Here is a 12,217-nt window from a genome sequence, read left to right as displayed (position 1 = left end):
GGTTGGGGTTATCCAGTATCAAAATGGGGTTACCAAATTCCGAATAGGCTTATCAAGTCCCTTATGAACACGTTTTTATTTCCTGTTTTTTTTCACTCGTTCATTTTCATGTTTTTTTCTTTCTACCGTACAATTCATCTTCCTCATCCTCCATTGAAAGGGAGAAGGAGAAATGCAAAACCCTAAAACAAATGAAAAACAAAACCTAGATATTGAGAGAGAGATGGGAATGAACTCACGTTTCAAACTTTCGAGTTTTCCCGCCTCCAATGGTGGCTAAAGGCTGAAGAAGATGACTAGTAAGGTAAAAAAAACAAAGTTGAAAATGAAAAAGTAAAAAAAAGAGGGAAAGAAGAGAGAAGAGTCAAAAGTGGAAAAGCAAAACGTGTTGCTTAAGAAAAGGGCATTTTCGTCTAGCTTTTAATGACAAGACCTCTTTTGTCCCTCGTTGATAATTTCTGAAAAGCATGGGTCCTGTTGATAATTCCACCTAATTTTTATCCCCCATTGGTAATTGATCCTTAACATAAATCAAATGTCTGGTATGCAAGGATACATGGTCTGTAAATAAAAAGTGGCACTATTTCGACACCAATTCCTAAGGGTTGGTTTGGATGCTTAAGCTTTCTTTATGCTCCCTTTCGGAGATTAGTAGAAGCCAAAGGGAAGAAGACAAGCATGGAATATGGGAAGAATAATAATGGAAGATTGGTAAGTAGTGCTTGGATACACGGCAATCCGCCTTAAGATTAGCTTACGTATGTCATTACTAAAATAGAGAGTGGAAGAAAGAGAAGAGGAAGAGAGAGAAAGCGTGAAAAGGGAATAAGACAGGAATCTTCTCTCCAAATTTCACCAAAATGGTGAGAGATGGGGAGAAGATTGGAGGAGGGAATATTGCCACCACATAGCTAGATTGTCTGTGGTCAAAGGAAATAATGCTGTCTAGAGAATGTCTGGTAGTCAAAGGAGTTTGGGCAACCAAACATTCTTTGGACGGATCTTCGGGACATCATCGGCATTTTCAAACTCCGATGATCTCCTACATTTGAGCAACCAAACATAGCATTAGGGAAGTTCAGCCTACGGATGGGGGCAAGATTTTGGAAGTCGTGTAAACCTTGGGGAAACCATGAGCTTTAAGATGTTTTTATGCAAGTTAACCAGGAGAGGGAGAGATATAGAGAGGAAAGGGTCAGAGAGGAGAGGAGGATTTCCTATGAAATCTTTGTCTTCTTTGAGATATTTCATACCGAAATAGAAGTGACGTTACCTCACCAGACATGCAATTGTTATACCTTTTTGTTGTCTGGTAATCTCTAAAGATTTGGCTGTTACTCTGGCAAAAAAAAAGTGCTTTTTTGCCTAGGATCCCTCTCATTTGGCATCCAAACAGAATGATCTTATATGATGTGTGGCCATATAAACTCATAGTTTTTAAAAAGTACTATACAGCCCACTCGTTAGGATGATCCGAACTGTCCATTTGAGGGCCACAACGTAAATAGGTTGTGCCTCAAAAATCATTTCCATCGGATGAAACTAACCCTCGAATCACGCCCTACCCATACAACTATAGCACTGAAATTAAAAGTAGAAGCCAAAAGCAGCAATAAGATAAGTGCTCAAGGATGGGACCCATATTTGACTTGGAGACGCTTGACTTGATGTCTTCATTTCTGTTATCCGTCTTAATTAATCCACTGTTGAAAACAACATATAATAAAAGAAATGTCGACCCACTTTCTTAGGTAAAGAAACCCCACTTGATGAAATGAAAAAGGAAATCTCCTCATCTATGCATAGTGGAATACTTCATCTTTCAACCTCCTGCCATGCATTAGCTTCTGCTCCAAGAAACTTCTTCCTACTGTTGAGAATTTATATGATGCGTGCGCGTGCTCATAGGGTTGCGGGGGATCCACCCTTGATCAAATACATACACTTGCGGGGCATCCACCATTGATATTTGATAGTATGTGCACGCCCACTCATCGTATACAAACTCGTACTCGTCATCCCAGCCATTATATTTGATCCAACAACTTAACACTTTTTAAGATGATGTATTGTTGGATCAAATATCAGGGGCGGTACTTCCATCGTAGGGGTGCAACTCGGGTTGAGGTGGGCTGTGTTGAGGCAACCCGAACCAATCCTGAATCTCTAAGGGCGTGTTCGGAAACTATTCTTTTACGGGTTTCCCCTCATTTTTAGGGGTGGAAAATTAGGAAAGCAAAAAAAAAATCAAAAATCAAAAATCTCCTTCAGCTTTGTTACCTGCTAAGGCCCGTTTCTAAAATTTTAGCTACTTTTTTCAACTAAAAAAATAGGACTCTACCGAGTGACTAATAACTGCTTCTCTGGAGATTTTCATCTCTCACTTTCTCACCCGTTTAGCAGGCAAGATTGAGAAGCCTTGTCGAACACGCACTAAACCGTCAACCCGACCCCGACCCGACTCTCAACCAGATGAAGGCTAACCCGACTCGAGCCCACCCAAAAAATTAATATCTCAACCAGAATCCAACCCGATTTCCCAATTCAAGTCAGCTTAGACTCGAATATGGTGATATATTTCCACTTTATGTTTTTATGTTCTAAAAAAATTAAATAGAAAATTGGTAAATACATATTTTTAGATGTAGAGTTTTGATGCGGGTCGGGTCAACCCGAACCTAACCCGACTCGGGGTCAGCTTTCTCAACCCAAACCCGAATCCTACTCGAGGTCAACTCTCTCAACCCAAACCCGAATCCGACTCGGACACAACCCAACCTGAGTTGCACCCCTATTCCATTGTATCATAAGTATGAGTGTGTACGCCCATTCATCCTATAATTTCTTGTACAAAATGATCGATGCACGCCGGTATAGTCCAGTATTTTTCACAAAGTACTGTAAGGCCCACACCATGGCATGATCCAGACCGTCCATTCGATGGGCCACAACGTAACTAGGCTGTGCCCCAAAAATCATTTTTGATATAATGATCCTAGCCCTCCAATCTATACAGGAACTGCATATTATGGAAACCTCTATAGATTGGAGACCTGGAATCATCCTAAAGAAATGATTTGTGGGGCACTGCCTAGTTACGTTGTGGCCCATCGAATGGACTGTTTGGATCATCCCATGGTGTGGGCCGTACAGTACTTTGTGGAAAATACATGACTGGTATTTGGGCCTATGTCGGCACAGCTGGGTGATTCAGGCACTGCATGTAGAGCGTATAATTGGCGATGTGACATTACATGGCAGTGGCATGATTTTTTTTTTTTTTTTTGGTGAGTAAATTGGGGTTAGGCAAGACCCCTACCAGATTCATTAATGAAGGATAAAATTACAAAGTCAGGGAGGCTCATAGGCTAGAAACAAGGGAATAATCTCCCAGCAAAGCAAAAACAAAAACCAAGACCACAGGAGGTCACCAAGGAAAAAAACAACACTATTACAACTTATAAGACATGAGTCTACAGAACTGATAGACTTAGGAAAGGAATTCCACCCTCCCAGCAGCAAACAGGAAAAAAGCATCAGGATCGCAATCATTTCATCCGAGGATAAAGGGTTCCCGAAAAGTCTTCCTCAGCAATGTCCAGAAGGGCTTGAGGGAGAAGATGGACTGGAATATTGCCTCCCTTGATTGGACAATCTATCTTGGATAGGAAATCAGCCCCACGATTTGCCTCCCTCCAGACGTGGGTAATTTTCCAGTGGTCTATCTTGGACATCAAGCAATGGATGTTGTAAAGGGCTTGTTTCTTCCTCCAGGGGCATTTGATTTGGCCAGATATGACTTGAATCGCGAGAAGAGAATCAGTTTCGACCCAAATATTGCGAAATCCATAGTCAGTGGCTAATCTTGATCCTACGAGAATAGCATCAATTTCCAATTCTTGAATAGCAGCCATGTCTGTAGAAACGGAGAAAGCTGTGAGGATCTCACCCAGAGAACCTCGGATCAGACCCCCAAGCCCGGCGCCACTGGTGGTGAGAGAAGAATCCGCGTTCAGCTTAATTGAACCAGTCTCCGGAGGCTTCCAGGAACAGAATTTGATTTCTTTTTTAGGGAGGAAATGAGGGAGCTGAAGCGAATTGGCAAGGCATTTACTTCTGGTAAAAGTAGTGCCATTGAACCCGAGAAAGATACACCTGGTTCTGATTGTATGAAGGATAGTCCTCAAGATTTCTTGTTTGTGAGTGCTCCTGTTTTCGTGAATCCGGTTGTTTCTTTCACACCAGATAAGATAGATGGAAGCATTAAAAGCAATGCGAATGGCAGAAGCCAGTTGATCTGAACCTTTGAAAGACTCTCGAATCCATTCCTCTTCTTTCAGCACTGAATTCTTTGGAGTCCTGCTGGAAGAGAATATCCAGAGAATGTGCCTCCATATCCAGGAGGAGTACGAGCATCGGAAAAAGAGGTGATTTATGTTTTCATCTTCTGAATTGCATAACACACATTTGGTTTCACGGTTAGGCCCGAGGAACTGAAGGTTGTCTCTGGTTGTAAGTTTGTTTTGAATAGCCAGCCAACTCACGAAACTGTGTTTAGGAGTGTGACCTTTAAACCAAACTGAACGGAACCAGGGAACACGATTATTCTTGGATCTGAAGTGATTCCAAGCGCTTTTTAAGGTGAAGGAACCAGATGAAGTGAGCTTCCAGATTGTTACATTTCCAGCCCCTGGAAACATAATAGCCTTTTCGAGAATTGATTGGATCCCAGGAAGCCTTCTAATGGTCGGATGATCCCAAATTCCATTGGAGAGAATTCGATCAATAGAAACATGTGGGTGAGATGCTCTGTAAAGGTTCCATTCCGGATATTGCAAATATAGAGGGCCATCAGGATGCCAAGGTTGGGTCCAAAAGTCAATCCCCTTCCCATCGTCAATAGCATAACAGAACATATTTTCAGCCATTTTTCTGTATTTAAAAGCTATCCTAGCTCCCCAAGACATTATATAAGGGGTTTTTATGGTCCAGAAGTTTTTACCTTTGATGTATTTAGCATTGAACCAGCTAGTCCAAAGGGAGACATCCATTTTATGAAGATTCCAAAGCTGTTTGAGTTTGCACGCTTGATTTATATCTCTGAGCTTTCTGAGGCCGATTCCTCCTTCACATTTTGGAGTACACATGATGTCCCAATTTACATTGTGATGAGAAGAATGCAGATTTGAGCCAGCCCAGATGAAGTTTCTTAGAATTTGCTCAATCTTGTCAAGAATCCCTGCTGGAATATGAAAGGAAGCAGACCAGTAGAGTTGGTAAGAATTAAGAACAGATTTTGTGAGCTCAATTCTCCCAGCTCTAGAGAGAAGCTTATTAGACCAGCTTGATATTCTTTTCTGAATTTTCCCAAGGAGAGGCTGACAATCGGAAGAGGATAATCTCCTGGTGATGAGAGGGAGCCCAAGATATTTAATTGGCAATTGACCTTCAGCAATCTCCAGCACAGTGCATATCTGATTCTTGAAGCAGTTAACTCCAGCAGAGAAGTGAATTTCACTTTTGCTAGCATTCCCAGATAGCCCCGAGCAAGAATTGAAATTTGCAATACAGTCTTTTATGCCTCGACTAACTCCTGGGGTAGCATCAGCAAAAATGAGCACATCGTCGGCGAATAAAACGTGGGATATTGAAAGATTACCTCGAGTGAAAGGAGTGGAGATTTTTCCACCCATGAGGGCCCCATCCAATATGACAGTGAACATTTCCATGCAAATGCAGAAGAGGAGGGGTGAAAGAGGGTCCCCTTGCCTCAAACCATTAGACGAAGAAAAGAAACCATGGGGAGAACCATTGACAAGAACTGAGAATTTTGGGGTTTGGATACATTGTCTCATCCAGGTGCACCAAACCTCATTGAAACCTAGATTTTCCATGAAGGCAATGAGAGAGTCATGGTTCACATTATCAAACGCCTTTTTGAGATCCATTTTTATGCACATGGCCGAAAATTTTCTTTTCAAGTGGAATTGGTGGACAAGGTCTTGGGCCAAAAGGATATTATCTTGAATTAATCTGCCTTTGATAAAGGCAGATTGGTTCGGGCTGATGAGGAAACCCATGACCTCTCTGAGTCTATTGGCCAAGATCTTAGTGATGATTTTATACAAGAAATTGCAAAGAGAAATTGGCCTAAACATATCAGGAGAAGAAGCATTTATGGATTTAGGAATGAGGGATATGAAAGTAGTATTAACTTCAGGGAGAAGGTGATTGGTTTTGAAGAAGTATTGAATGGCTTTAATGAGATCTTCGCCAATGAGGTACCAAAAACTTTTGAAAAATTTCCCATTGAAACCGTCAGGCCCAGGGGCCTTATCCCCATCACAAGAGAACACCACACCTTTTATTTCTTCAGGGGTGATTTCCTTTGTGAGGTTAGAGGCTTGGAACAGAGAAAGCTTCCTAGAGGGGGTAGGAATTCTAATGGAAGGAGAGGGAATTTTTGGGGCATTTAGAAGGGTTTGGTAAAAGGATACCAGGGTTATAGCTATTTGCTCAGGGTTAGAAGTAACACTCCCATCAGGTTGCGTCAGACCTGGAATGCTATTGTGATTTCTCCTGCCTTTCATAACCGAATGGAAGTAGGAAGAGTTGCTATCGCCCAAGTTCAGCCAATTAACTCTAGCTTTTTGCTTAAACAAAGATTCTTCTGCTTTGGAAATTCGAAGAACCTTCTCCTTAGCAGAAATTTCTTCATTTTTGAGGTGGAGATCAAAGGGCTTGGTAGCCATTTGAGATTGTATTGCATTGAGCTCCTGTCTGGCAATGGGAAGCATAATATCGACCCTCCCAAATATATTGTTATTCCAGATTCTAATGTCTTCTTTCACTTTCTTCAGCTTTTTGACAAATTGAAACATTGGATTCCCTTTGATTTCAGAGGACCAGGCCTTTTCAACAATTTCAAAAAGAGAAAGATCCTCCAGCCACATGTTATGGAATCTGAAGGGTTTAGGTTTAGGATTTCCCTGCTGCTCAATCTGGATAATAATTGGAGAGTGATCCGACAAACCAGAATTTTTATAGTTAGCTGAAGAATGCGGGTAGTCACAGAGCCAATTATCATTAACAAGACATCTGTCAAGCCTTCTAAGCTTGAGACTTCCCTTCTTAGAGTTGTTGGACCAGGTGAAGAAGTGACCCAGAGCCCTCAGCTCTGCCAGGGAACAATCATGAATAAAGCAGTTAAAATCATCAACCTCACTTTGAATGAGGTTTGCACCACCCTGTCTTTCATCTGCAGTTCTAACAGTGTTAAAATCTCCAACAGCAATCCAGGGAATATTTATAAGATGAGCAAAATTCCGAATAGAGTTCCATAAGGTTCTTCTCTCTATTCCATTGTTTTTTGCATAAACAGAAGTGAGAGCAAATCTGTGGTTAGAGAACAGGTATTGAACTTCCCCATGAATGTGCTGACTGGATTCATCATGGACCATAAAATGAACTATTTTCGGATTCCAAGCAACCCAGATTCTTCCCAAAACAGTGTGGTTGTAATTTGCATAATAAGCCCAATTCTCACAGATTTCCAGGAGATATTCTTCAACCGTATCCTCAGTAGCTTTAGTTTCAATGAGGCAAATAAGAGGGAGATTTTCTTCATGAATAAGAGCTTTGATGTCAGCTCTCCTCCGACTCGAACCTATGCCTCTAACATTCCACGATCCGATCTTCATCAATGGAAGGAGAAAGGGTTTCCGGGGCATTCAGAGATGCAGATGGAAGAATGGCCAAGGGAGCCAAATCCGAGGTTTTTGAAGAAGCCAAACCCAGACCAGGAGACCAGTTTCTTCTCAAATTTGGAAATGCCTTGGTGGTGTCTTCTTCTTGTTTCTCTGTTTCTGAGTCACTGGTCTGATCTTCTTCCTCCTCAGAGCCAGTTTTGGATTCAATTTCATTTTCCTCGTTTGATCCAGATTTGGGTTCAATTTCATTAATTTTTCCTAGCGAGGTATCATTTTTTTTCTCAGATTCGATGCTAGACTCATCCACACTGTTTTCTAGAATAGAAAAGGGATTTTTTGATAGGTATTCAGGACTAACAATGGGAATATCTTTAGGAAGGGAAGGAACACAAGGAGGAATCTGTTTAGCTAGTTGATTGGTGCTGTGGCATGATTGGTGCTGACGTTGCACTGTCCCAGGAGATTTATGGCAGTGGCCAATTCGGCGTTGTGGCGGCCCGTGACCTCTGGGTGCCATGCAGGTTAGAGATGCCTTGTTGGCTAAGGGCTTCATCATTCGTCAATTACCAGTCCACCATGCCGTATGGCATCATTCGGCCGGGCGTTTGCCCCGAGACACTTATCACCATGCGAGTGGAGCCTGATTTTGACCCAAACACATTGCCCCTACTTCCTTGGGCCGAGACGGGCTGAGGAAGAAGGCGGTATCTCTTTTTTAAGTAGGTATTGAACCTCCGACCTCCTGGTTGAAGAATAAAGCCTTGACAACCAATGAGGGTGTGTTCGGCAACTATTCTTTTACGGGATTTTTCCCTTTTTTATGGCTGGAGAATGACGAAAGCCAAAAAAATCACAAAAATCATGTTCGGCTGCATGACCCGCTAAGGTCCGTTTCCAAAATTTCTGCTACTTTTTCGACTAAAAAATAGGATTCCTCGAAGTGATAAATAACCGTTTCTAAAATTTCTCATCACTCTGCCATTTCCAAAAAAAAAAAAAAAGAAATAAATAAATAAATTCTCATCACTCCGTTTCCACCTGATTCTTTAGGCGAGAATGAGAAGTGTTGCCGAACATACCTTGAGCTAGAGGCTCAATCCCAAGTTTGTATCTCTTGCCGAGTTGAACATGCATCGGGCTGACATGGGGAGGTCCTCGATCGGGTGCTCAAGTTCTCGGATGTCTTTGGCGATCCGGCTGGTGGAGAAAGGTGATTGAGGTAATGAGGTGGTCCACGGGTCTTATGGCGACTCAGCCGGTGAATATAGGTGCCTGAGGTGGCCTTGGGTCTTATGGCGATCCGACTCAAGTTCTCGGATGTCTTTGGCGATCCGGCTGGTGGAGAAAGGTGATTGAGGTAATGAGGTGGTCCTCGGGTCTTATGGCGACTCAGCCGGTGAATATAGGTGCCTGAGGTGGCCTTGGGTCCTATGGTGATCCGACTCATGGAGAAATGAGCCCGAGGTGGTCCTCGGGTCTTACCAGCCAACCTCCCAACCCCCCCCCCCCCCCCCCCCCCCCCGGTTTCCCACTTCTACTTGCCCCCCCCTCTTCTAGGGCGTGCCATCCCAGACAGTGAAACGAGGATCTGCACCCTCTCTCTGGTGAAACAACCCGTTGTTTCAGAAGATCATGTCACTTATGGACAGACATTCCGAATATAATCAGAAATACATTCCGGGTCATTAGTGCCCGGGTGTCCCGGGTCATATGGACACGTGGCTGATTCTTGTGTCCGAGGTGGTCTAGCCCTCCACTCTTAGTGGTCGCGAGTCTTTAGTGCTCGTGTGGCGGTCTGGGGTCTTATAAAGACATTTCTGCGGAGACTTAAACAACCTGCAACCATGGAGAAATCATGCAAACATGGAGACTGTTTTTCACATTGCCCTACTTATTTTAGTAGATAATTCTGGCTGAGGCTTGATGGTGGCGATTGTTCCTCTAATCCAGAGGTTTTTGTGGTGGTGATCTTTTGGGTTGTTCTTCTTCACCACGCTAGTGTTCTGAGGACCTTCTCACATGGTGATGGGTAGGGTAGTGGACTAGTGCCTCGGCTCGGGGGCGTTTCGACCTTCGACATAATTGTCCAAGAGGTCTCAGTGAACCTGGTTTTCGATCTCATCTTTGAGGTGTCAACAATCTTTGGTGTCGTGGCGGTGATCTCGGTGGAATCAACAATACTTATTCGGGTCCCACCGAGCTCCATCAGTTTTCAGCTTCCTCGACCATTGGAGGGATGGCTCGCAGACATTCTCCATGAGGACTTGTTCCATCAGAGCGTTCGGTCCGGTTCTGGGACTTTGGGGGGACCTCCGGTCCAGTCTTCGTGCTGGGGTTGTTTTCTTGGTCTGGCGCTGGAGCCTGGGTCTTCCCTATCTCTGGTTCTCTCCAAATCGGCCTGCCTCTAGTTCTCTCTCAGTCGGAGTTTATGTATTTTTCTGCCCGAGCCAGCAGGTCGCAGAGGGTCTTGGCGGGCTTCTTAGTGAGAGAGAACTTGAACTTGGTATTCCTGATTCCAGTCCTCATGGCTGTTAGGTCAATAAATGCAATGAGCTCCTCTACTTCTGCTGCTTTGGCGTTGAAGCGGGTTACGAACTCCCTCAGCGACCCAACCTTCTGCTTCTTTACAACCATCGGGACATTAACCGTCTTGGCGCAGGGACGACTGTTAACAAAGTGAGCCGCGAACTCGTGCTCGAGCTGTCGGAACGTGTTGATAGTGCCGGGTCGAAGTTTGGAGTACTCGGCACGTGCGGCCTTTCCGGCCTTTCTTAGGTTGTATGGGATGGCTCGAAACATCACTGCGTCCGACAAGATGTGAAAGAGCATGGCTACTTTAAGGATCAAAGGTGCTCGAAGAGTCGGTGGTGCCATTTTATGGGTCGACCTGTGGCAGCTGGAAGATCTTAGGATCTGCTCCTCCAAGATCTCGTGGGTGAAGGGGTGCTCTTCATCGTTCGATGTCTCATTCATAGAGCCCCTTCCTCTCTTCATCTCGGCAATAAGCTCCCATATTTCTCGGTGAGGGTCTGGTGTCTTAGAATCCGCCCTTCGGGGTGGGCCTGGCCTGCACTGCCCTGCCCGATGGGTTGTAAAAGGTTAGGTTGCGCCGAGTCCAGTCCTGCGGGGCAGACTTCGATGGGTGATGCCGGACTGGACTAGGACGCCGACCCAGCATGTTCAGATTCATGCAGGGTCGGCGGTGTCGTTGTTGGTGGGGATGGGATGTTCCACCTGGGGTGTAACCCCTGCTCCCATTCCGCGAACCTTGGAACATGCCACCTGCCTGCCAATGTTTTGCCCTCAGTATCACCCATCAGAGGCGTTGCTCGATGCGTCCCATCCCCTCAACTTGCAGAGGACTAATAGGATTGACCATTTAGCTCCTCTGCAACGACCCCTGGATGAGAAGAACTCATGGCTCCAGCCAAAAGTAAAAAAAAAAAACATTGTCACAGAGTTGGGTCTCATTTGGAGCTGGCCACTCTGCTGAAAAGTTCCACCGTCTGCAACAGGATCTGAGCACGTGGGAGACCCAACAACACCCATTAGATCTCACTACTTCCCACAACTTACTGTCATTCACGGCCTTGGTCATGCCTTACTGTCATTCCCACTCTCAAACCATCTCCTTACCACAACAAATAGTATGGACAGGATGTCCTTTTTCACTACAATTTATCAAGATTTAAAGCATCCCCACACCCCACACAAACATTACAACAAGGAAGATAACTTGATCTACATGAACTGCATATATCAATGAGAAACTACAAGAAGATGCATCTAATTGCACGGACGGATGCATCGAAGAAAAACTTTGTTCGGGAACTTGTCACCAATGGGCAGAACAGATGAACTGCAATAAGCAAGCTTTCATGACAAATGAGACTTTTAGTAAAGCAACAAATCATATTCAGTAACTACAAAGCTTTGTTATTTGATGGTTTGGATTTTCATGAATGATTAGTTCTCTTGAACATTCAACAGAACATTCAGGGAGCCTGCAGGAGATATTTTTTTTGAGAATCGGTAACATATTCATTACAGTTTAGCAAATATACATAAGATAGAAGTGACACAGGAGACAAGATGTCTCCCTACGCTGTTATAATCCTTGCAGTACCAATAGATCCCCCCTTTACATCAAATATTCAAAAGTTCATGACCAATAGAACTACACTATACATAAGATATCCCAAAATTCATGCTCCTCACCTCCATACCCTGTTTTACCACTCCCACTTTAGTGAGCTTATCCACCTCTTCATATGCTAATCACAGCATATGAGAGAATTGAGGGCAAATAATCCTACAACAGTCCCCGGAGCCAAACCCTTCGCCCAAGATATGACGTTAGATGAGTCTCAGATAAATGCTCCACAAAACACTTTCTTCATGAAACATACACCATCCTTTTTCTGATACAACATAGAAGGTAAACAACTGAGATTTATACTAGATTCCTACATTAATAAGGTGTTGCTGTAAATGAAATATGAAGGGAA

At 43.8% G+C, this 12,217-nt stretch overlaps 1 protein-coding gene across 1 annotated transcript; it reads right to left on the bottom strand.

Moving 5' to 3' along the window:
• Positions 1–3,548: 3,548 nt before the first annotated feature.
• LOC143892476 (uncharacterized) lies at positions 3,549–8,262 on the bottom strand. The gene is made up of 2 exons (XM_077397116.1): positions 7,680–8,262; positions 3,549–7,585 (listed from the first exon to the last, which is right to left on the bottom strand). The coding sequence occupies exons 1-2, from the start codon at positions 8,260–8,262 to the stop codon at positions 3,549–3,551; spliced, it is 4,620 nt and encodes a 1,539-aa protein (XP_077253231.1).
• Positions 8,263–12,217: the final 3,955 nt, after the last annotated feature.

This window comes from Tasmannia lanceolata, unplaced genomic scaffold (assembly GCF_043159265.1).
Source record: "Tasmannia lanceolata isolate RefF3 unplaced genomic scaffold, GAP_Taslan_0.1 ptg000002l, whole genome shotgun sequence".
Taxonomy (NCBI): Eukaryota; Viridiplantae; Streptophyta; class Magnoliopsida; order Canellales; family Winteraceae; genus Tasmannia; species Tasmannia lanceolata.
The sequence above is the reverse complement of the archived record's forward strand: the minus strand, read 5'-3'. Positions and strand labels throughout refer to the sequence as shown.

What these genes read in the sequence shown, in the direction of transcription:
- LOC143892476 (XM_077397116.1), bottom strand. Translation starts at nt 8,262, where the DNA reads ATGAAGCCCTTAGCCAACAAGGCATCTCTAACCTGCATGGCACCCAGA. An exon ending in TGAAGATCGGATCGTGGAAT is followed by an intron (nt 7,586 to 7,679) that starts GTTAGAGGCATA and finishes TTGAAACTAAAG; the next exon opens with CTACTGAGGATACGGTTGAA.